The sequence below is a fragment of the Artibeus jamaicensis genome, unplaced genomic scaffold (assembly GCF_021234435.1).
Source record: "Artibeus jamaicensis isolate MK-2021 breed Jamaican fruit bat unplaced genomic scaffold, CSHL_Jam_final scaffold_1964, whole genome shotgun sequence".
In the NCBI taxonomy this organism is placed as follows: Eukaryota; Metazoa; Chordata; class Mammalia; order Chiroptera; family Phyllostomidae; genus Artibeus; species Artibeus jamaicensis.
This window is the reverse complement of record NW_026522030.1, coordinates 71,872,392-71,897,379: the sequence shown is the minus strand read 5'-3', so window position 1 is coordinate 71,897,379 and position 24,988 is coordinate 71,872,392. Positions and strand designations below refer to the sequence as shown.

Genomic DNA, 24,988 nt, shown 5'->3' with positions numbered 1-24,988 from the left:
TCTCCCCAAGAGGAACTACTTGCACTAAACACAGCACTCTTACCAATCAAGGAGATATTGCCAGAAAAATCTGTCAGAATGGCCAAAATAAAAAATAGTGCTAACACCAAATACCAGCAAGAATACAAAGAAACTAGATCTTTCAAATACTTGCTGGTAGGAATGTAAAGTGGTATAGGTGTTCTAGAAATGTTCATGGCACATGTTTTTTACAAAACTAAACATGTATTTACCATGTGAAACTACAACTGCACTCTTGGGCATTTATACCAGAAATAAAAACCTTATGTTCACATACAAACTTGTACACAAATGTTTATAACTATAAATCAGCCAAATGTCCTTCAGTGGGTGAAAGGTTTAACAAACTAGTACATTCATACCACAGAATACTACTCAGCAATTAAAGGAAGGAAATATTGATACATGCAACAATTTGGATGAATCTAAAGAAAGTTAATGATGAATGAAAGAAACAGTCCCAAAGGTAACATGTAACATTCTTGAAATGACAATTATAGAGACAGAGAACAAGTTAGTGGTTGCCAGAGGAACAGAGGAAGGGAGAGTTGGCTATGGGTATAAAACGGTAACACAAGGGATCCTTTTAATAAAACTCTATCTTTAAATCTATTGGCAGTTACATGAATATAAATGGAAAATTTTCATAGAACTAATCAAATGCATATATGAGTGAAGGTAAAACAAATCTGAATAAGGTCAGTGCATTATATTAACAGGAATACATGGCTGGTTTAACAAGAAAAAATCAATGTAATTCACTAAATTAAAACACTAAAAATATAAAAACATGATCATCTCAAAAGATGCCACAAACACATTTTACAAAAGTCCAAAATCCAGTCCCAATAAAAACTCTCATCAAAAAAGGTCTAGGTGTTGGGAGAACTGGACAGCTACGTGCAAAAAAATGAAACTTGAGCACCAACTTACACCATACACCAAAATAAATTCAAGGTGGATAAAAGACTTAAATATAAGCCATGACACCATTAAAGTCCTAGAGGAGAACATTGGCAAGAAAATCTCAGATATTCCACGCAGCAACATTTTTACGGATATGTCCCCTAGAGCAAGGAATATAAAGGAAAGAATAAACAAATGGGATCTCATCAAAATAAAAAGCTTCTGCATGGCTAAAGAAAACAGTATTAAATTAAAAAGACAACCAACTGTATGGGAAAACATATTTGCCAATGATACCTCAGACAAAGGTTTAATCTCCAAAATATACAAAGAACTTACACGACTCCACTCTAGGAAGACATCGAACCCAATTAAAAAATGGGAAAAGGACTTGAACAGACACTTCTCTAAAGAGGACATACAGAATATCCAGAGACACATGAAGAGATGCTCAATATCATTAGCTATCAGAGAGATGCAAATTAAAATCACAATGAGATACCACTTTACACCAGTCAGGATGGCTATAATAGACAAAGCAACAAACAACAAATGTTGGAGAGGGTGTGGGGAAAAGGAGACCTTAGTTCACTGTTGGTGGGATTGCAGACTGGTACAACCATTATGGAAAACAGTATGCAATTTTCTCAGAAAAATAAAAATTGACCTGCCTTTTGACCCAGCAATTCCACTGCTAGGATTATACCCCAAGAATCCTAAAACATCAATTTCAAAGAACCTATGCACCACAATGTTCATAGCAGCACAATTTACAATAGCCAAGAGTTGGAAGCAACCTAGGTGCCCATCAGTAAATGTAAGGATCAAAAAATTGTGGTACATATACACAATGGAATTCTATGCAGCAGAGAGAAAGAAGGAGCTACTACCTTTTGCAACAACATGGATGGAACTGGAAAGCATTATGCTGAGTGAAATAGGCCAGGTGCTGAAGGACAAATACCATATGATCTCACCTTTGACAGGAAGCTAAAGAATAAAACAAACAAGCAAACAGAATAAAAACAAAGACACTGAAATAGAGAACAAGTGGGCAGCGACCAGAGGGGAGAGGGAAGGGAACTTAAGGGGAAAAAGGAGGAGGGATTTTGAGGAACAAGTATGAAAGACACAGAGATGAGGACTGGGGGGGGGATGGGAAGGAGGGGGGAGACCGGGCAGGGGGGTGGGGTGGGATGGGAGAAATAGATAAAAAAAATGTACTTGAAAAGTAACTAAATAAAATTTAATATTAAAACAAAACAAAACAAAACGAAAAAGGTCTAGGAACAAATAGGAAGGACACAGGGACGAGAACTAAGGGGGGTGGAAATGGGAGAGAGGTGGGGAGCAAGGGGCGGGGGAGGCTGGGATGGGAAAAATAGACAAAAAACTGTACTTGAAAAATAACTAAATAAAATTAATTAAATTAAAAAAAAAGGTCTAGGAGAGTTTGCCAGGCTGATAAAGGGCAGCTATAAAACTTACACTGAGGAAGAAAGCATTCCTCATAACATAAGGAACAAGGAAAGGATGTCCATTCTCACCATTTAAATACATCATTGCACTAGATATTCCTACCTGTGCAAGTAGGCAAGAAAAAGAAATTATAGATATACTGAAAGGAAATAAAGAAGGAATCTATATACTTACTCACAAATAACAAGATTGTCTAAGTCAAAAATCTTGTAGAATCTGCCCTTGCAAAAGCTACAAGGACTAACAAATAAGTTTTGCACGTTTACCAGAGATAACATCATCATACATAAACTGTATTTCTGTGTACTATCAGCAAACAATTAAAAAGAGAAATTTTAAAGTAGTCTAAATAGCATCAAAATATGAAAAACAGAGGGGTAATTCTATTTTTTTTTTTATTTAGTTACTTTTCAAGTACATTTTTTTCCCTTCCCCCCCCCCCCCCCCGCCCGGTCTCCCCCCTCCCTCCCATTCCCCCCCCCACCCCCAGTCCTCAACTCTGTGTCTTTCATACTTGTTCCTCAAAATCCCTCCCCCTTTTTCCCCTTAAGTTCCCTTCCCTCTCCCCTCTGGTCGCTGCCCACTTGTTCTCTATTTCAGCGTCTTTGTTTTTATTCTGTTTGCTTGTTTGTTTTATTCTTTAGCTTCCTGTCAAAGGTGAGATCATATGGTATTTGTCCTTCAATGCCTGGCCTATTTCACTCAGCATAATGCTTTCCAGTTCCATCCATGTTGTTGCAAAGGGTAGTAGCTCCTTCTTTCTCTCTGCTGCATAGAATTCCATGGTGTATATGTACCACAATTTTTTGATCCATTCATTTACTGATGGGCACCTAGGTTGCTTCCAACTCTTGGCTATTGTAAATTGTGCTGCTATGAACATTGTGGTGCATAGGTTCTTTGAAATTGATGTTTTAGGATTCTTGGGGTATAATCCTAGCAGTGGAATTGCTGGGTCAAAAGGCAGGTCAATTTTTATTTTTCTGAGAAAATTCCATACTGTTTTCCATAATGGTTGTACCAGTCTGCAATCCCACCAACAGTGAACTAAGGTCCCCTTTTCCCCACACCCTCTCCAACATTTGTTGTTTGTTGCTTTGTCTATTATAGCCATCCTGACTGGTGTGAAGTGGTATCTCATTGTGGTTTTAATTTGCATCTCTCTGATAGCTAACGATAATTCTAAAAGAAGTTTAAAAACTACAAAACAATACTCACAGAAATCTCAATTCCCATAAAATTGAAGTGATAGTCTGTGTTCATGTATTAGATGACACAAGTAAATTCTCCACAAATTGACATAGATTCAACCCAATCCCAATCAAAATCCCAGCAGGCTTTTTTTTTTTTGGTAAAAATTACCAAACAAATCCTGAAATCCATTTGGAAATGCAAAGAGTCTCAAATAATGGGAGCAACTTGAGAAAAAAGAAAAAATGTTGAGGTATTGACACTAAATTCTACACTTCTTATAAAGCCACAATAATTAAGAATATGTGGTACTGGCATCAAGATATACAAAGAAAGGAGTGGAAAAAAATAGAATCCAGATATACACCCATACACATAAAGTCAACTAATTTGCCACAAAGGTGCATAAGCCCATCAGTTAAGAAATGGTTGTCTTTCAAATAAACAGTGCTGGAAAAAATGGGTATTTTGATGCAAAAAAAAATGTACTTAAATTCAGACCTGGTACCTAGAAGAAAAATTTACTCAAAATAGATTATAGACCTAAATGTAAAATAAAAGTAATAAAACTTTTAAAAAGAAAAAATATATGTGAAAATCTTTTAGAACTTACTTTAGGCAAAGATTACTTAAATATATCACCAAAAGTGAGCTTCATGAGAGGAAAAAAAATTGAAACTTGGACTTCCTGTTTGAAAGACACTATTAAGAGAATAAAACACAAGCCACAGAGTAAATATATGTAAATCAAATATCTGATAATGGACTTCTATAAAGAATACATGAAGAACATTCAAAATTCAATAATAAAAAGAAACTAATTTATTAAATGGGTAAGAGATTTGAGAAGATATTTCACCAAAGAAGATATACAGATGGCAACTAAGCACATGAAAAGATCCTCATCATCAGTCATTAAGAAAATGTCAAGTAAAACCACAGTAAGATGCCACTACTCCGCTTATGAGAATGTCATTAAAATAATACCAAGTGTTGACAAAGATCTGGAACTCTCATACACTACTGGTGGAATGTGAAAGAGTACACCACTTTGGAAAATAGTTTGTGCAGTTAGTAAGAAGTTAAACATGATGTACTATACAAATCAACCATTCCAATCTCAAGAATTTGCCCACCCCACCAAGAAAAAAGTGTATGTCCACACAAAGACTTGTCATGATTTATTCACACAGGCTTTATTTGTGTTTGTCAGAACTTTCAAAGTCTTTCAATAGGAATAGTTAAATAAACTGTGATATCTATAAAATGAACAAGGTGGCAATAAAAAGAAATGATCTATTGATCTCTACACAACACTATGGATGAAATTCAAAGTAATTATGTTGAGTGAAAGAATCCACTATGCACTCTGTATGGTTCAATTCATAAGAATTCCAGAAAATACAAACATGTATAATGATAAAAAGTGGATCAGTGGTTGCCTGGGTATGGGGAGGAGAGAGAGGACAGTGAGGCACAAAGGAACTTTGGAGTGATAGGTACATTTAGCTTTTTGGATTGTGGTGACAGTTTGATGGCTGTATAAAATTTGATCAGAGCTTATCAAATTTTATACTTTCAATATATTTTGCTTATTAGGACTTCCGCCAAGATGGAGGCATAGGTGGAGATGCCATGCTTTTTCCCACAACCAAGTTTAGAGACAACAAAATATTAGCAACAGAAAACACAACCAGAACACAGAAAATTGAACTTTTCTGAAGTCTGATAACAACAAATTCTTCAGCCTGACCAGTAAGAGGGGCGATGCCAGCAGCTGGTGGAACAGGGTTGCACAGAAAAACTCAGTCAGATGGACTCAGGTGCACAGATCCCAGGCGTGGGGTTGCAACAAGCGGACCCAGTGAGGGACTCAGTGAGTGACCCAGTGAGTGACCCAGTGAGTGACCGGTGTACCCAGTGAGGGTGCAGGGCAGTGGGTTGACTGTGGTCCCGCATTCGTGCGCAGATAGAGCAACAAGAGAGTGGGCAGTGAGACGACTGGACCTAGCAGGCCCCAGCTGTGAGAGGCAGCAGAGGGGGCCTCCATTTCCCGGCTCTGACCCGCCCCCACATAGAGCGTCACAACTCAGCGACCTCAACGACCCTGCCCTGGTGAACACCTATGGCTCCACTCCTCATAATTAACGGGCGCGAACAGACCAAAAATGGCTCAAGAAGATCTCAAAGCCCCAGAGCCTATAAATCTAAGCGATGAAGAAATAGCAAAACTTTCAGATACACAGTTCAAAACACTGGTGATCAGGATACTCACAGAACTGGTTGATTATAGTCACAAATTAGAAGAACATATGAAGGCTAAACTAATTGAAATGAAGGGAATTGCACAGGAAACCAATAGTGATGAAGAGGAAACTGGGACTCAAATCAAGGGAGTGAACCAGAAGGAAGAAAATAATGGCCAAACAGGAAAATATGAAGAAACAAGAATTCAAAAAAATGAGAAGAGACTTAGAAACCTCCAGGACATCTTTAAACGCTCCAACATCTGAATTATAGGGGTACCAGAAGGGGGAAAGGAACAGCCACCAGTGGAAAACTTATTTGAACAAATAATAAAGCAGAATTTCCTCAATCTGGCAAAGGAAATAGACTTCCAGGAAGTCCAGGAAGCTAAGAGAGTCCCAAAGAAGTTGGATCCAAGAAGAAACACACCAAGGCACATCATAATTACATTAGCCAAGATTAAAATGAAGGAGAGAATTCTAGAAGCAGCAAGAGATAAGGGGACAGTCACCTACAAAGGAGTTCCCATCAGACTGTCAGCAGATTTCTCAAAAGAGATCCTACAGGCAAGAAGGGACTAGAAAGAGGTATTCCAAGTCATGAGATCCAAAGACCTACAACCAAGATTATTCTATCCAGCAAAACTTTCATTTAGAATGGAAGGACAGATAAAGTGCTTCTCAAATAAGATCAAATTCAAGAAGTTCATCATCACCAAGCCCTTATTATATGAAATGTTAAAGGGACTTACCTAAGAAAAAGAAGATAAAAAAGATGAACAGTGGCCTTGGCTGGTGTAGCTCAGTGGATTGAGCGCGGGCCTGGGAACCAAGCAACCACGGTTCGATTCCCAGTCAGGGCACATGCCTGGGTTGCAGGCCAGTTCTCTCCCTCTCTCCTTCCTTTCCCCTCTAAAGATAAATAAATAAAATCTTTAAAAAAAAAGATGAATAGTGAAAGGACAGCAAACTCACAGTTATTAACAACCACACCTAAAACAAAAGCAAACTAAGAGGACAGCTAGATCAGGAGCAGAACCATAGAAATGAAGATCACATGGAGGGTTAGCAACAGGGGAGTGGGAGAAGGAGAAGGGGGGAGAAGGTACAGAACATAAGTAGCATAGATGGTAGGTAGAAAATAGATAGGGGGAGGGCAAGAATAGTATGAGAAATATAGAATCTAAAGAACTTGAGACATGTGGTCATAAACTAAAGTGGGGGGGAATGGTGGGGAGCGGGTGTGCAGGATGGAGGGGAATGAAGGGGGGATATAGAACAACTGTAATGGCATAATTAATAAAATATATTTTAAAAAGAAAAAAATATATATTTTGCTTATTATACTTTGATAACATACCTTATTATCCCTTAACTACTACTGTACCAAATAACATATTTTTCTATTATACTATAATTATAGCTCATATAAAATTTGTTTTATAAAACAGGCAAAAGCAGTGAATTTTCTGTAAAGTTCAATTTTCAATGTATACTTGTATTTATAAGCATCAAAATAACAAAAATAAGAATATTGAAAATAAAAAAGGAAAAAGATAAATCGTGAAAAAATTTATCCTTACCTACCAACATTCACATAAAATTAATTCCAGTTGGATTAAAGATTTATAATGTTCCCAGAATTTATATGGAATGTGTACAAATCAATAACAGAAAGAACCATCCCAAATATAAAGGAGAGAAACACCTTGAATAGTTACATTACGGAAGAAGAAACACCAATGGCAAATCAACATAGGAAAAGATACTCATGCTACCTTGGAAAGTAAACCCCTTCTGCCCTGGCTGGTGTAGCTCAGTGGATTGAGCATGAGCCTGTGAACCACATGATCGCGGTTCGATTCCCAGTTAGGGCACATGCCTGGGTTGCAGGCCAGTTCCCAGAAGGGGACCCATGAGAGGCAACCATACACTGATATTTCTCTCCTTCTCTCCTTCTCTTCCTCTCTAAAGATAAATAAATAAAAAAAAGTAAACCCCTTCAGATATCAATACAGAACGAGTGCATGGAACGAGTGCATGGGTGAAAAACTAGGTCTGACAGTAGGTTGTGCTGGTGAGGATGTGGAAGACACAGAGCTCTCATCACTGCTGCTGGAGTGAAAAGTGGCATAATAGCTTCAGAACACAATGTGGCACAGCCTCATCAGTTACAGCCTCATCAGTTGAGGCCACTCATGCCTATGAACAAGCTACCATGCTCCTGGGTATGGGTACTAGGCCTCTAGAGAAACTTTTATAATATATTGCAACATTATTTAATAGCTAAAAATTAGCAATAACTGAAATCTCCAAAAGAAGGGGGTTGATACTTCAAGTATATTAAAATAGAAATATTCATATAATGGAATCATGTAACAGCTTTAAAAAGTATAAACTAAACCTGTACATTGTTACATGAATCTCACAGAAAGTTGGTAAAAAGGCACATTCCAGAAGGTTATGTACATTATGATACTATGTACAGAGAAGTTTGCAAACATGCAAAACAAACACTCTACATCAGCCATTTTTAGCCTTTTTCATATCATGGCACACATAACGTAATTACTAAAATTCTGTGGCATACCAAAAATATATGTTTTGCTGATCTGACACAAAAAAATAGATACAATTTTGATTCAGTCACACTACACAACTGTTCCTGTGTTGGCTGTTGTCATTTTTTCATTTGACAATGTGAGGGAAAAGAGGTCAGTGCTCCTCACTAAACAGTCAGGTAAGGCATGTTTTAAAAACTCTTGCAGCACAGTGGTTGAAAATCGCTGCCATATATGGCTGAAGAACCATCAAATGGATAAAAAGGATGAAGGTGGTCATGGAAATACTAATGCAGAAACTGGATTCTCAGGGCAGAGTGGAGGGGCAAAATACAACCAGAAAAGGTACAGGGCTGTTGTGTGGATTTACAGCATTTTAAATGATATTGGGAAGGCACACTGGCATTCACTGCATAATTATAAAGTATTGTAATTTTTAAAAATCCACCATACATAAAAAACAAAAGTTATGGAAATTTATGGGTTAAAACTGATATACAGAAATGTTAACAGGTTAAGAAGAAAAATTGGACAGAGTCTATAGCAGTGCCAATGATTTAGGTTCAGAGGGCAAACTGCCAAGTTGAACGTCAAATCCCCCAGAAAAACCAAGAATAGGAAGATCCTAGACATGCTGGATGAAAACACCAAGTGAGTGGAGCGAGGCTCTCTGGTGGAGGAGGGCAGTGTGTCAGGGAGGCCCTCTCTGCAGTAAGCAAGATGGCATGGAAGGCCTGGAGAAGAGTTCCACCCACCCAGGACTTCATAGTTGCTTCTCCTTCATCACCTGCTGAGTGCCTCACTGGCCTGTCTTGTTGTCTGCCTGGTGCTTCCCTCTCACCTGGACAAAGGTCCAGAAGACATTCGCTTTCCTCTCTGCAGGGCTCATCCCCTTGCTCCAGCTGTGTGATGAGTTTTGGTTTAGAAAAGGCAATTCCTAGTTACAGGAAAAGAAACCAAAGCTAGTGAATTAAACCCTCTTGGGGTTAGTGGATTAAAAGGCTATCACAGGACTCAGAGTTAGTTGGGGAATGCAATAATCCAGAAGAGGGCAAAAGTTCTCTGAAGGCTAACAAAGAATGACTAAGGAAAGGGGTAATCCTGGACTTGAAGGTAGTACACTGATTCTAAACTGTGCTTGAGTGAATACAAATATTTCCCCATTTTAAACACAATTCTTGAGAGAAAGGGCTGGGGCTTGAAAGAGGCCTGGGAATACAATGATTTCATGGAACGAAATGCAGAAAGACACCACATACACATACGTGAACAACTTCAGTATTTTTAAATCTATAGAATCCAGACATTCTGGGGGTACAGGGAAAGTATTTTTCTCTCTCAGCCAAAAGCATGGCAGCTACTGCATAAATCTTGAAATGTTCACAGGCAGAGTCCAAGACCTTGCAAGGGCTGTCCTTACCCAATGACACCAAGTGGCTGTAGTTCTCCAAGATACATCCCGATACAGGATCTTCTGGGAAGGACTTAGTAGTTTCCACTCCTTCTTGGTGAAGGTTACAGCTACATCTCTGAAGGCCATTAATGCCTGTAACAGAAACATCCCTGCTCAACCAAGAACCAGCCACATCCAGCAATAAGATGGCAGCAAAGAGGCTGGCATAGATGACATCCATTGATCCTACTTTAACCTGAAACCTGAAGCCATGTGTTCAACACTATACATCCCTTGTCCATATTACTACTAAGTCTATTTAGGAGTTCCTTCTTTTGCTTTGTTGATCTCTATGTTATGGCACTGTTGAAAAACAATTTTGATGACTGTAGCTATATAGTAGGCCTCGAAATTAGCTAGGCTTATTCCTCCCACTGTATCTTTCATTGTGCAGTGGGACATGTGCAAAGGCACATTCTAGGACATGTGCCCTTCCCTATAAATTGTAGAAAAATCTTGTTCATAGCAACCAAAAACTGCTGATTTTGAGAATATCTGCATTAAACACAAATACCAATTAGGGGAGAACTGACATCTTCACTATGTTGGCTCTTTAAATCCATGAACTCGAAGAACAAGGGATAGAAAACCTATATGAAAAAGTAATGATGGAAAACTTCCCCAATTTGATGAGAGAAAAAGTCACACAAATCCAGGAATCACAAAGAGTCCCAATCAAGAGAAACTCAAAGAGTCCCACTTCAAGAAAGATCATCATTAAAATGGCAAAAATTCTAAACACAAAAAGAGAACCTTAAAGGCAGCAAGGGAGAAAACATACAAGGGAGCCCCAATAACGTTAGCTACTGATTTCTCAATGGAAACACTTCAAGCAAAAAGAGAATGGCAAGAAATATTCCAAGTAATGAGAACCAGAAGCCTGCAACCAAGGCTACTTTACCCAGCAAGGCTCTCAATCAAGATAGAAGGCCAAATAAAGAGCTTCCAAGACAAAAGAAATCTAAAAGTAAAAGAATATGCCTCCACCAAACCAGCTCTGCAAGAAAATCTAAAAGGACTGCTTTAAGGAAAGGAATGAAAAGAGAGAGACAGAGAGGAACACAGGTACAAAAATGGCAATGAATAAGTACCTATCAATAATAACATTAAACATAAATGGATTAAGCTCCAATCAAAAGACATAGAATAGGTGAATGGATAAGAAAGCAAGACCCACACATTTGCTGCCTACAAGAGACCCACCTCAGGACAAAAGACCTACACAGACTAAAAGTGAAGGACTAGAAACAAAATTTCCAAGCAAATGGTAAGGAAAAAAAACTGGGGAAGCAATACTCATATCTGACAAAATAGACTTCAAAAAAAGGGCAATAAAAAGAGACCCAGAAGGTCACCTCATAATACTCAAGGGAAGAATCCACCAAGAGGACATAAACATTGTAAATATATATATATATATATATATATATATATATATATATATATATATACACCCGACAGAGGAGCACCCAAATCTATAAAGAAAATCTTAGAGGACTTCAAGAAAGATATTGACAGCAACACAATTACTGGGGGATTTTAACACCCCACTTTCAAAAATGGACAGATCTTCCAAACAAAAGAACAATAAAGCTATTGTGGCATTGAACAACACCCTAGAGGAAATGGACTTAACTGATATATATAGAGCCCTTCATCCCACAGAAGCTAAACACACATTCTTTTCAAACGCACATGGAACATTTTCAAAGATAGACCACATGATAGGACACAAAATGAGCCTCAAAAAATTCAAGAAAATTGAAATCATACCAAGCATTTTCTCTGACCACAAGGGACTGAAACTGGAAACCAACCCCAAAGGAAAAAACCCAAAACACTCAAAATCATGAAGATTGAATACCATGCTATTCAACAATGAATGGGTCAAGAATGAAATTAGGGAAGAAATCAAAACGTTTCAGGAAACAAATGAAAATGAACTCACAACAACCCAAAACTTATGGGACACAGTGAAGGCAGTCCTGAGAGGGAAGTTTATAGCAATACAGGCCTACCTAAAGAAGATAGAAACATTTCAAACAAGCAACCTAACCCTATGCCTGCAAGAACTCCAGGAACAACAACAAAGACAGCCCAGAGCAAGCACAAGGAAGGAAATAACCAAGATTAGAGCAGAACTAAATGATATAGAGACTAAAAGCATAATCCTAAGGATCAATGAATCCAGGAGTTGGTTCTTTGAAAAGATAAACAAAATAGACAAGCCTTTCAGTTGGCTCATCAAGAAAAGGAGAGGACCCAAATAAACACAATCAGAAATGAAAAAGGAGAAATTACAACTGACACCACAGAAATAGAAGGAATTGTAAGAAATTACTATGAACAGTATGTGAAGAAATTTGAAAATCTAGGTGAAATGGACACATTTCTAGAAAAATATAATCTTCCAAAACTCAGTGAAGAAGCAGAAAGCCTGAACAGACCAACAGAAGCAGAAGAAATTGGAGCAGTAATCAAAAAACTCCTGTCACACAAAAGCCCTGGACCAGATGGATTCACAAGAGAATTCTATAAAGCATTTAAGGAAGAGCTAACCCCTTTTCTTCACAGACTATTCCAAAAAATCCAAAAGGATGGAAGACTCCCAAACTCTTTTTATGAAGCCAGCATCATCCTAATTACAAAACGAGATAAAGACACAACAACGAAAGAAAACTTCAGGCCAATATCGCTGATAAACATAGACGCTAAAATCCTGAACAAAATATTGTCAAATCGCACCCAACAATACATTAAAAAGATCATACACCATGACCAAGTGGGATTCATCCCAGGGATGCAAGGATGGTTCAATATTCGCAAATCAGTAAATGTAATACACCACATAATAAAAAGCAAAGACAAAAATCACATGATCATATCAATAGATGCGGAAAAAGCTTTTGATAAGGTACAACACCCATTTATGATAAAAACACTCAGCAAACTGGGAATAGAGTGAGCATTCCTCAATATAATAAAGGCCATGTATGAGAGACCTACAGCCAATATCATACTCAATGGGCAAAATCTAAAATCCTTTCCGCTAAGATCAGGAGGAGACAGGGTTGTCCACTTTCACCACTTCTATTCAATATAGTATTGGAAGTTTTAGCCACAGCATTCAGACAAGAAAAGGAAATAAAAGGCATCCAAATTGGAAAGGAGGAAACAAAACTGTCATTTTTTGCAGATGACATGATAGTGTACATGGAAAATCCTATAGACTCTACCAAAAAACTGCTTGATGTAATAAATAAATTTAGCAAAACAGCGAGATACAAAGTCAATATCCATAAATCAAAGGCATTTTTGTATACCAACAATGAAACAGCAGAAGCAGAAATCAAGAAAAGAATCCCATCTGATATAGCAAAAATAAAAATAAAATACCTAGGAATAAACCTAACCAAGGAGGTAAAAGACATGTATACATAAAACTACACAATATTGAAGAAAGAAATCAAGGAAGACATAAACAAATGGAAACATATACCATGTTCATGGATTGGAAGAATTAACATCATCAAAATGTCCTTACTACCCAAAGCAATTTACAGATTCAATGCAATACCTATTAAAGTACCAATGACATACTTCCCAGAGAACAAATACTTCAAAAATTTATATGGCACCATAAACAACCCCTAATAGCAGCTGCAATTTTGAGAAAGAAGAACAAAGTAGGAGGGATCACAATACCTGATAGCAAACTGTAGTACAAGGCCACTGTAACCAAAACAGCCTGGTACTGGTATAAAAACAGGCACATAGACCAATGGAAGAGAACAGAGAGCCCAGAAATAAGCCCAAGTCTCTATGGGCAATTAATATTCTACAAAGGGGGCAGTAACATAAAATGGACTAAAAATAGCCTCTTCAACAAATGGTATTGGGAGAACTGGACAGGTATGTACAAAAAAATGAAACTTGAGCAACTTACACCATACACAAAAATAAATTCAAGGTGGATAAAGGACTTAAATATAAGCCATGACACCATTAAAATTTTAGAGGAGAACATTAGCAGGAAAATCTCAGATATTTCATGCAGCAACATTTTTACTGATATGTCCCCTAGAGCAAGGGACATAAAGGAAAGAATAAACAAATGGGATCTCATCAAAATAAAAACCTTCTGCATGGCTAAAGAAAACAGTATTAATATAAAAAGAGAACCAACTGTATGGGAAAACATATTTGCCAATGATACCTCAGACAAAGGTTTAATCTCCAAAATATACAAAGAACTCACAAGACTCCACTCTAAGAAGACAAGCAACCCCATTAAAAAATGGGAAAAGGACTTGAACAGACACTTCTCCAAGGAGGACATACAGAGGATCCAGAGACACATGAAAATATGCTCAATGTCGCTAGCTATCAACGAGATGCAAATGAAAACCACAATGAGATACCACTTTACACTGGTCAGAATGGCCATCATAAACAAAGCAACAAACAACAAATGTTGGAGAGGTTGTAGGGAAAAGGGGACCCTAGTTCACTGTTGGTGGAATTGCAGACTGGTACAACCATTATGGAAAACACTATGGAATTTTCTCAGAAAACTAAAAATGGACCTTCCTTTTGTCCCAGCAATTCCACTGCTAGGATTATATCCTAAGAACCCTGAAACACCAATCAACAGAACCTATGCACACCAATGTTCATAGCAGCACAATTTACAATATCCAAGAGTTGGAAGCAACCTAGGTGCCCATCAGTAAATGAGTGGATCAAAAAACTGCCCTGGCTGGTGTAGTTCAGTGGATTGAGCACAAGCCTGTGAACTACATGATCGCGGTTCGATTCCCAGTCAGGGCACATGCCTGGGTTGCAGGTCAGTTCTCAGCAGGGGACTCACAAGAGGCAACCATACATTGATATTTCTCTCCTTCTCTCCTTCCCTTCCTCTCTAAAGATAAATAAATAAAATCTTAAAAAAAAACAAACGATGGTACATTTACACAATGGAATTCTATGCAGCATAAAGAAAGAAGAAACTATTACCCTTTAAAACAGCTTGGATGGAACTGGAAAGCACTATGCTGAGTGAAATAAGCCAGGTGGTAAAAGACAAAAACATATGATCTCACCTTTAACAGGAAGCTAAACAACAAAACAAACAAGCAAGCAAAATATGACCAAAGTCACTGAAATAGAGAACAGGCTGATAGGAACCCGAGGGGAGAGGAGAGAAAATTTCAGGGGAAAAGGGGAAGGATTCACAGGAACAAGTATAAAGGACACATAGACAAAAACTAAGGTGGGAGGGGGGGAATGAGAGGGAGGTGGGGAGCACTGAGGGGGTGGGCTGGGATGGGTGTAAAAGATAGAAAACTGTACTTGAACAATAATTAAGTTAGAGAGAATTAACCAGTTTTGTGTCCAAATAGCAATTTTATTCCACCTTTCTTGTTAAAAAGGCTACATAATCCCTGCTTCTTAAATCCTTTTAAAATCAGCTTTAACATTTTGCTGTTTCCAACATTAATTAATGAGTTGAATAAAACCCTTGACACATGTTTAAAAAAATGCTGGAAAAAATCCATGAACTCACTGATACGTCTCTCCATTTATTGAGAAGTTCTTTGATTTCTTTCATTAGCATTTGGGTGGTTTCAGCATACAAATCCTATGTATGTTTTATTAAGAATTTCTTCTCTCTCTTTTTTTGTGATTTTAATGGTATTGTATTTTTAGTTTCAGTGACCGTATGTTCATTGCTATGATACAGAAATACAATTGTTTGCATGTTTTATCTTGAATCCTGCTACCTGGCTGTACTGACTTATCAGCACTCAGAGTATTTTTTTCTCCTAGGTTCCTTGAGATTTTCTACACTGACAATCCTGGCATCTGCATATAGGGACAGGTATATTATTCTCTTAGAATCTATACGCATTTTATTTCATCTTCTTGCCTTTACTGTAGTACTTCTAGCACAATAATGAATAAGAGTGGTAAGAGCAGACATCTTTGCCTTGTTCTTGATATAAAGAGTAAAGTACTATGTCTCACAGCATTAAGAATACTGAGATTCCACATCACACTGCTTAGGATATCTACTATCCAAGAAACAGAAAAGAACAACTGGCAGACTGTGAAACTGCAACCTTTGTGCATTGCTAGTGAGAAAAATAAAATTGTAGTCTCTATGAAAAAGAGTTGGGCAGTTCCTCAAAAAGTTAAATACTCAATTTACCATAGGATCCAGTGAAGAACTGAAAGCAGGGACTCAAACAAGCAGTTGTACACCAATGTCGGTAACAGTGTCATTCATATTAGCTCAAAGGTGGAAATGACCCAAATGTCTCTGAATGAATAGAGTGAATGTAAGATATACAATTGTATATGATTCAGCCTTAAAAAGGAAAGAGATTCTGATTCATGCTACATCATGCATTAGCCTTGAAAACATTTAGTTAAGTGAGAAAAGCCAGTCACAAAGAACAAATATTGTTTGCTTCCACTTATAAAAGGTACCTAGAATAGGCAAACTTAGAGAGACCAAGTAAAATAGAGGTTACCAGTAGCTGGGGAGAATGGAAAATGGGGAGTTAATGTTTAATGAATAGACTTCAGTTTGGGAAGATGAAAAAGTTCTGGAAATGAAGAATGGTGATAGTCGTACAGCACAGTGAATGTACTTAATGCAACTGAATTGTATAGTAATTTCTCACTTACCATTATCCATAGGTTCTGTGAATTTAAGCAAAATGATATATAATGAAACCAATTTACCATAGACTAATTGAAATAAACAAGGGTTAAGTTCCTATAGTATCTCATCATTGTAACAAAATATTGAACAAAAACACATTTTTCAAGGACCTGCTATACACTAAAAAAGTTAAAATAGTAATTTGTTACATAAATGTTAGCAATAAACAAGAATAATGTTAGCTATAGATTGTTTGTAGATGTCCATACCTAACAGAGGAGTTGCCATCTGTTTCTACTATACTGCGATGTTTTGTTTTTTTTCCACAAATGGTTGAATTTTGTCAAATGCTTTTACTGCATTAAGTGATGTAATCATGTGGTTCTTCTTTAGTCTATTAATATGATGGATTACATTAACTGAGTTTCAAATATGGATCCAGACTTGTATCCCTGGAATAAATGGTACTTAGTAATGGTGTATAGTTACTTTTATATATTGCTGAATTCTATTTGTTGATAATTTAAGGATTTTAGTTTCTATGTCCAAGAGACATGTTGATCTCTAGTTTATTTTTCTGTTGTCCCTGTCTGCTTTGGTTATCCATATAATACCTTCCCCATAAAGCGAACTGGAAAGTGTTCCCTTCTCTTTTATTTTCTGGAAGAAATCATGTAGCAGTGGTGAAATCGACAGTAAAATCACCTGGGCATACAGATTTCTTCTTGAGAGTTTTTAAACTACAAACTGGTGTTTCTTAAAAGTTATAGGGCTGTTCCAATTATTTCATATGGCAAGTTAAGGTAGTTTTTGTTACTCAAAAAATAAGTTTATTTCATCTAAGTTTCCAAATTTGCAAATGGGTTGCTATTTTTTGATGGCTACAGAGTTGTAGTAATATCCCTTGTTTCATTCTTGATACTGGTAATTCATATGTATTTTCTTTTTTCTGAGTCATTTTGCTAGATGTTTGTCAATGTTGTTTTCAAAGAAGCAGCTTTTATTTCACTTTTTCTCCATTTTTATTTTCAATTTCATTGATTTCTGCCTTTTGCTCTTAGTTTTGTAGGTTCTCAAGGTACAGGCTTGGATGAAGTCCTGGGCACCTAAGCTCTCCTCTAGGACTTCCTTCCACTCCACCAGACGTCACCACAGATAACAATGTGGTGATACCCACAGGGAAAAGGAGACGGGGATTAGGTGGAGTGGGCAAGGTGGGGAATGGGGACAGAAAAAAGACTTTGCTTAGGGCTACGAGTACATGATGCAGTGTGCAGATGGTGTTTTATTGAGTTGTATACTTGAAATCTGCATGGTTTTGTGAACCAAGGTCATCCCAATAAATTCCTTTTTTAAAAAAAGGAAAAATGAGTCTTGGCATAGACTTCAGTAAATTTATCATGTTTGTCAAAACTTGGTTTTATAGACCTGTAGGTTATATCTCTCGCCAAATTTGGGAAGTTTGCAGCTATTGATTTTCCTAACACTTTTTCAAACCTGTCCTTCACTTCTTCTCCAGAACTACAAGCACAAATGTTAGATATTTTGTTATACTCCCATAGGTTTTGAGACTCTGTTAATTTTTTCCAGTATATTTTTTCCCTGTTGTTCAGATTGGATAATTTATGTTGTTCTATCATCTAGTTCAATGATTCCTGCTACCTCTAATCTGCTAGTAAGCTCATCTACTGAGCTTTTTATTGTACTCATCAGTTATGAAATTTCCATATACTTATTCATTATAACTTCTATTTCTTTGCTAAGGCTTTCTAATGTTCCACTTGTGGAAGAAAAGGAGTCACTTACTAATGTGACAAACTCAGGGGAGGCCTGCATGGTGGCCTTACAAACTCAGAGACCTAATGTAACCCACAAAGGGTGGTCTGAAATTAAAACTTATCAACTAAAAGCAGTTTATGGCCAGTAGTCATGCCCTAGGCTCAATCTTCCCTGATAAAAGTTAGTCTTTGCCTTAATTGAGCTTGTCTATTGTCTTTTTTGCATACTTTTGGAATGTCAAAATAATTTCCTTTTTCCAGACCCCTCAAGCACAGGCATGGAACCAGAGGGTGGCCACAAATCCCCTCATTGTTATTGTTATTGTTATTGTGTTAATTGTTGACTGTTCACTATCTGTACCCACCTATGTAAAAAAAGCATGTGTTTATCATTTTACTTTTTATCCGATCACAAAGGTCCCCCACTCCCCTAATATACCTCCCTAACATATCACCGATGCATTTCATGTAAACAACTTACATGTTCTCTTTTACTGTAATGTGTAAAGTAAGGTGCAAAACTGCCATTTTCCAGAGCATTTTCTCAATCACTTGAGATATTGCTTCCTGGCAATTGTCCTCAGTTAGGCTCAAATAAACTCACAAAAATTCTCTACAGATTTGAATGATTCTTGTGTCAGCAATCTCAAGTGTATTCTATTAGCTGTGGACATCCAGTTGTCCAAGCACCACCTGTATGGACTGTTCTTTTCCAATTGCATGGTTTGGGCACAAAAATCAATTGACCATGTACATATGTGATGCTTTTTTTCCCCTAAGTTCTCAATTCTATTCCACTGATCTTTATTTTTATCCTGACAGCAACATAACAGGTTTCCCACTGTCACTTGGCACTAAGTATTGAAATAAGGCAGTGTGAATCCTTCAATTTTTCTTTTTATTTTTCAACTGTTTTTGGCTATTCTGGGTCCTGTGAGATTCCAAATATATCTCTAAATATTTTTTTACACAAATGGGGATTATATTGAATCTACAGATCACTTTCATTTAGTATTGTCACCTTAGCAATATTGTCTTCCAATCCATAAGCATGGGAAGTCTTTCCATATTTAGGTTATCTTTAATTTCAGCAATATTTTATATGTTTTAGTAAATAAGTCTTTTGCTTCTTTCTATAAATGCACTGTTGAGTATTTTATTCTTTTGATGCTATTATAAATAGAATTTAAAAAAAATTTTGTTTGAAAAAAATTTTTGCTTGGTTAGTTCACTGGGAATGTACAGAAACACAACTGACTTTTGCATGTTGATTTTGTATTCAGAGTTTCACATTCACTGTATTTATAGGGGTCTCTGTATTCCTATAAATTTTCAATTGTGGATTCTCTGATGCCTGTTGTGAATTTTGACTAACGATTTTCCCACACTCATGATATTTATGGGGTTCTACTGGCTTTCAAGGAAGTAAGATTAAGTAAGGTCACAAAGGTGGGGCCCTATAGAAGGTGGTGCCTTGTAAGAGGAAGACACCAGAGCTCATTCACTCTCTGTGTCTGTCATGTGGGCACACAACAGAAAGATAGCCATCTGCAAGCCACGAAAAGAGCCCTCACCAGGAACCAAATCAGTTGGCACCTTGACCTTATATTTCCCAGCTTTGAAAACTATGATAAATAAATTCTGTTGTTTAAGCCACAAGTTTGATATTTTTGTTATGGCAGCCCGAGCAGACTAATACACATTTTGGTTCTGAGAGTAGGATACTGCTGTAACAAATATCTAGAAATATGGGAGTATCTTTGGCACTGTGTAATGGGTAGAGGCTGGAGAAGTTAGTAAGTGTATGCTAGAAAAATCTGAAGGGATAATAGGTACAAATACAATATCCCAATTTCTGCTCCAATGCAAAAGCCCTTAGCAGAAATGCCTAAGTGTCATGTTGTATGTATGGTTCACATTATTCTATATAATTCAGATCTGACACTAAACAAAGTATCTGGAAATGCTATTTAAAGAATCCTAAAATATGTACGTTCTATGCCTCAAATAACCAACAGCAAAACAAACCCTTTTGTTCTTTCATTCTTTCAAAATAAGTTAAGATTTATTATAGTCCCTTTAGGAAACAAGTATGTTGAATGCCTGACAGTCTTCAAGGCATGGAAACTTCATCTTCAAAAACTAAGACACTCAGATGCTAAAGTTCAAGCATGAGTTTTCCATAAGGAAGTGAATCAAAGGAAAAAATGTATATGGAGAGATGTTGGTCAAAGAGAGAATTAAGTTCAGGATATGCTAAAGATCCCACAAGAAGTGTCAGAATAAGGATGGAAAAAGTGAGCTGGTACAGAATTCCATTTTGGGCAATAATAGTTCTCTAGTAATACCATATATAATAAAGTGAAACACACAAAAGGAAAGCTTTCCCTATTATGTTAGGGAACATTCTGATTTGTATGCATCACATATCCATTTTTCTTGAAAATATAAACGGTTTGGTAATTGAGGGACACAGCTCTCAATGACATCTAATAATATCAAAACCAATCATTTTTAACTTATACAGTAACAAACAAATATCTACCATATGAGCCCAGTATTAACATCAAGTTTAGGACTGCTACTCAAGATGGAGGCCTAGGTAACCACAGCTTGCCTCCTCACAAAACCATAGCAAAAATTACAACTAAAATATAAAAACAACTATCACCTAGAATCATCAGAAATCAAGCTGTATGAAGTCCAACAACCAAGGAATTAAAGAAGTCATACTCATCCAGATGGATAGGAGGGGCAGACATGTGGAATGGGTGGCCCCACACCTATGTGTGGTGGATAAAAATTGGGAAGGAAATCTTGGGAGTGGGAGGGATCCCAGCCCCACAGCAGACCACCCACCCCACGGTTCCAGTGCCAGGACAATAAGTCCACATAAGTTCTGACTGTAAAAACCAGTGGGGGTTGGGGTGGAGGAAGAACCTAAGGGATTCTCAGGAGTCTCCACTTAAAGGGCCAGGAAGGGACTTACAACTTATGCAGACTCACTCCCTCTGGGCTCCAGCACTGGGGCAGCAGCTGGAGAGGCTCAGTGGTATACAGTGAGAAACTAAAGTGTCTGGCATCAGGGCAAGTGCTAGGGAACAGCTTCCTCTTGGACAAAACCCTGGAGGCCAGGCAGTGGCCATAGTTACTTCTCTGAGACCTCCCCAACACAGAGTCATAGAGCAGCAACACCATATGGGAAAATCCATCAACCTGGTTGCCCCACCCTGGCCATTACCTTAGACCCTGCCCATACAACTTGTAAGTGTACTTTTCTACATTAGGCTACACGATAGAGTCAAAGCATCTCTGCCTAATACATAGAAACAAACACAGGGAGGCTGCCAAAATGAGGAGACAAAGAAATATGGTCCAAATGAAAGAACACATGAGAACTCCAAAAAAAAAGAACTAAATTAAATGCAGATAAGCAATCTATCAGATGCAGAATTCAAAACATGGGTTATTAGGATGCTCAAGGAATTCAGTGGATACTTCACCAACATAAAAAAAGACCCAGGCAGAAATGAATGTTACATAAGTGAAACGTAAGTGAAATAAAGAAAAAATTACAGGGAATCAACAGTGGAGTAGATGAAGCCAAGAATCCAAACAATGACTTAGAACATAAGGAAGAAAAAACATTCAATCAGAACAGCAAGAAATAAAAAGAATTTAAAATATGAGAATAGGCTAAGGAGCCTCTGAGACAACCTAAAACATGCCAACATTGAAATCATAGGGGTGGTAGAAAGAGAAGAAAAAGAGTAAGAAACCAAAAACTTACTTGAAAAAAATAATGAAAGAAAACTTCCCTGATTTGGTGAAGTAAATATACATACAAGTCCAGGAAGCACAGAAAGTCCCAAACAAGATGGACACAAAGACCATGCCAAGACACATCACAATTAAAATACCAAAGGTTAAAATAAAGAAAAAGAGAGAAAAGAAGAAGCAAGAAAAAAGAAGATAATAACCTACAAAGGAGTTCCCCTATGACTGTCAGCTGATTTCTCAAAAGAGACATTACAGGAAAGAAGGCACTGGCAAGAAGTATTCCAAGTCATGAAAGGCAAGGACCTACATTCAAGATCACTCTATCCAGCAAAGCTATCATTTAGAATCAAAGGGCAGATAAAGTGCTTCCTAGAAAAGGTAAAGCTAAAGGAGTTCATCATCACCAAGCAATTTTTACATGAAATGTTAAAGGAACTTATTTAAGGAAAAGAAGATCAAAACTATGAACATTAAAATGGCAATAAATTCACAACTATCAATTGAATCTTACGCTAAGCAAAGAAGCAGAACAGAAACAGAATCATAGATATGGAGATCATTTGAAGGGTTATTAGCTGAGAGGGGGAAGGGTGAGAATGGGTGACAGGTGCAGGGTTTAAGAAGTACAAATTGATAGGCTCAGAATAGACCAGAGAATGTAAGAACAGTATAGGAAATGGAGAAACCAAAGAACTTATATGCATGACCCATGGACAAGAACTAGGGTTGGAGAATTTGCCTGAGGGTTTGGTGGGTACTAGTTGGTGGGGCACAAAGAGGAAAAATTGGGACAACTGTAATAGCATAATTAATAATATATATAGATCAAGTTCAGATGTTCTTGCAGAAAAAAATCTACCTTTGATATATTTATAGAACAGTCAATACAAATCTGAATTAGCACAGTTGATACTATTTTTATGTAACTAACATAATCAGAACAGAAATGCCCCACCAGGCACTGTTAGGTTGGTCAGTAAATGTCAACTGCGCTAAATAATGACAAGCTCTCATCCTCCCTAGTCTTAGAAATTAGAAAATCTTTCTATTAAGATATATACTCAATTAATTAGTATTTATTTCCAAATTCTTGATTTCAACATGGCAAACTCCTTCTCGAAATCCTTCAAAGCCTAGTTTACTTCAAGTTCAAGTCCATATCCCTCAGCATGGCTTTCAGGAGTCTGCCTCAATTGTCTCCATCCAGCCTCAGAGGGGATGAAGGCAAAGCCTCCAGGGTCCAGGTAAGTAATGAGTGAAGCAGCCACCTCAGCTTTGGGGCCAAGGAGCACAATAGTGTGACTGCACTATGGAGACACTTTTTGGCTCCAGCCATTTGTCATCTGCCAAGAGCATGAATGTACAACAGTGAGAAATAATCTATTCTCAGAGAAGTTGGCAATCCAGACCTTTAGTTGTAATCTTCCAGTTTTTAAGTGGAAAACTCATTTCAACATAAAGCACAGGGCCAGTCACACTAAATCTATCCAAGAGTGTCAAGTGACAGCAGTTCAGCACCCTTAACTCTACACAGAGAAAACTGATGTGACCAAAGGCCACTAGCAGCTCCAAGCTTCCCACAGGGTGAGGGATAGCCTGCCAGTCACCCAGACTGAGACACACTACGCTTCCTGCCCCATTTCAACAAGAATGCCTTCCCTCAGCTCTTCAACTTGCCAACTCCATTGTGGCAGGGGTGGGGTGTACATTCAGTTCCACACTCGAAAACTTTCCTCCACTTTATCAGGCCCTGGAAATTGCTAGGCATGTAAGCACAAATGTTCTGTATTTGTAATTTAACTGCGTAGCCCTGGCTAGTGTAGCTCAGTGGATTGTAATTTAATTGCAATCACAGTTTTCTACTTAGTGAATGCATGAGCATGAATGAAGCAGAAGAGTCTAAGAAAAGGATCCAGGTAAGATGGGTCACATCCCCAAGGTCGGGGCCAGATATGGCCTAATACCAGCAAGGTATTAGGACAAAGAAAAGGCAAGGGGTCCATCCTGCAGGAGCTAAAAAGATCTCAGGACTCACCTCATCAATAGTTGTCAGGAGCCCTGGAGCCATATTCCTGGTCTGCTGATTGCTCTTCCTAGAGAAGAGTCAAGTTGCACAAGCAGAGCTGGGGAAAAAAAGGAGAGAAATAAGGAGGAGTACCCTTTTACCTAGCATCCTAGTTCAGCAGCAGTCAGGGGAGGTATGCAAGGCAGGTAGTAGAGCATCAGAGTAGCTCATTCTTAATCAGTGTCCTGTAAATAAGGCCCCTATAGCTGGGCCAGGAGAGGGCTCAGCCCCAATGTCTGGTTGGAAAATGAAGCACCCAGCAGCTAGTGAGACATTGTTACTGTGTGGACTCTATTAAAAATGGCCACAGATGACCACTCACATTCAGAAATAAAGTGACCTATCATAGTAAAAACAGAAGTTCCCCATCTAATTCTGTCCTGAGGCCAAAGGACAAGGCCCAGGAATCTCAAAACAGAAAGAGCACTTACAGGCTGTGCAGAATGTAGGTTTTGGGGGAAACTTTGAGTAGGGCAGAAGCCATAACTGGTTTCAACCTTCTCTTCACTTATGTAGCTGAGGTTAGGTTACCAAAAATTTAAACATATCTTGAAATTTAAGAATGGGCAGTTAGCATATGACCCAAGTCTTCAACAAGTTAATTTCATAAAGAAATTTTTAAGAGGGGAGAGTTTTCTTAATGCAAAACTACTTAAGAGATAAAACATTCTTCAGCTGTCATCTATAGGCTTTGTTTGCACAAATGAACATTTTGGGGCCTGTGAAGGATAGTACAATATGAAATGGGTATTAAATGATGTTAGAGAATTATTGTGAATATTTGTTGGGATCCACCCTGCCTGGTTTCAGGAGCTGTAACCCCCCCCCCCCCATGCTT

General features: G+C 37.8%; 1 protein-coding gene across 1 annotated transcript in view; it reads right to left on the bottom strand.

Annotated features, from left to right (window-relative positions):
- Positions 1-24,988, bottom strand: part of ZNF169 (zinc finger protein 169) — a 79,243-nt gene that overhangs the window by 29,653 nt on the left and 24,602 nt on the right. Inside the window, 4 exon segments of the mRNA XM_053656558.1 lie at positions 9,246-9,341; positions 9,825-9,857; positions 9,860-9,950; positions 24,121-24,208. Of these exon segments, the coding sequence (XP_053512533.1) occupies positions 9,246-9,341; positions 9,825-9,857; positions 9,860-9,950; positions 24,121-24,153 (253 nt within the window). The 5' untranslated portion in view covers positions 24,154-24,208.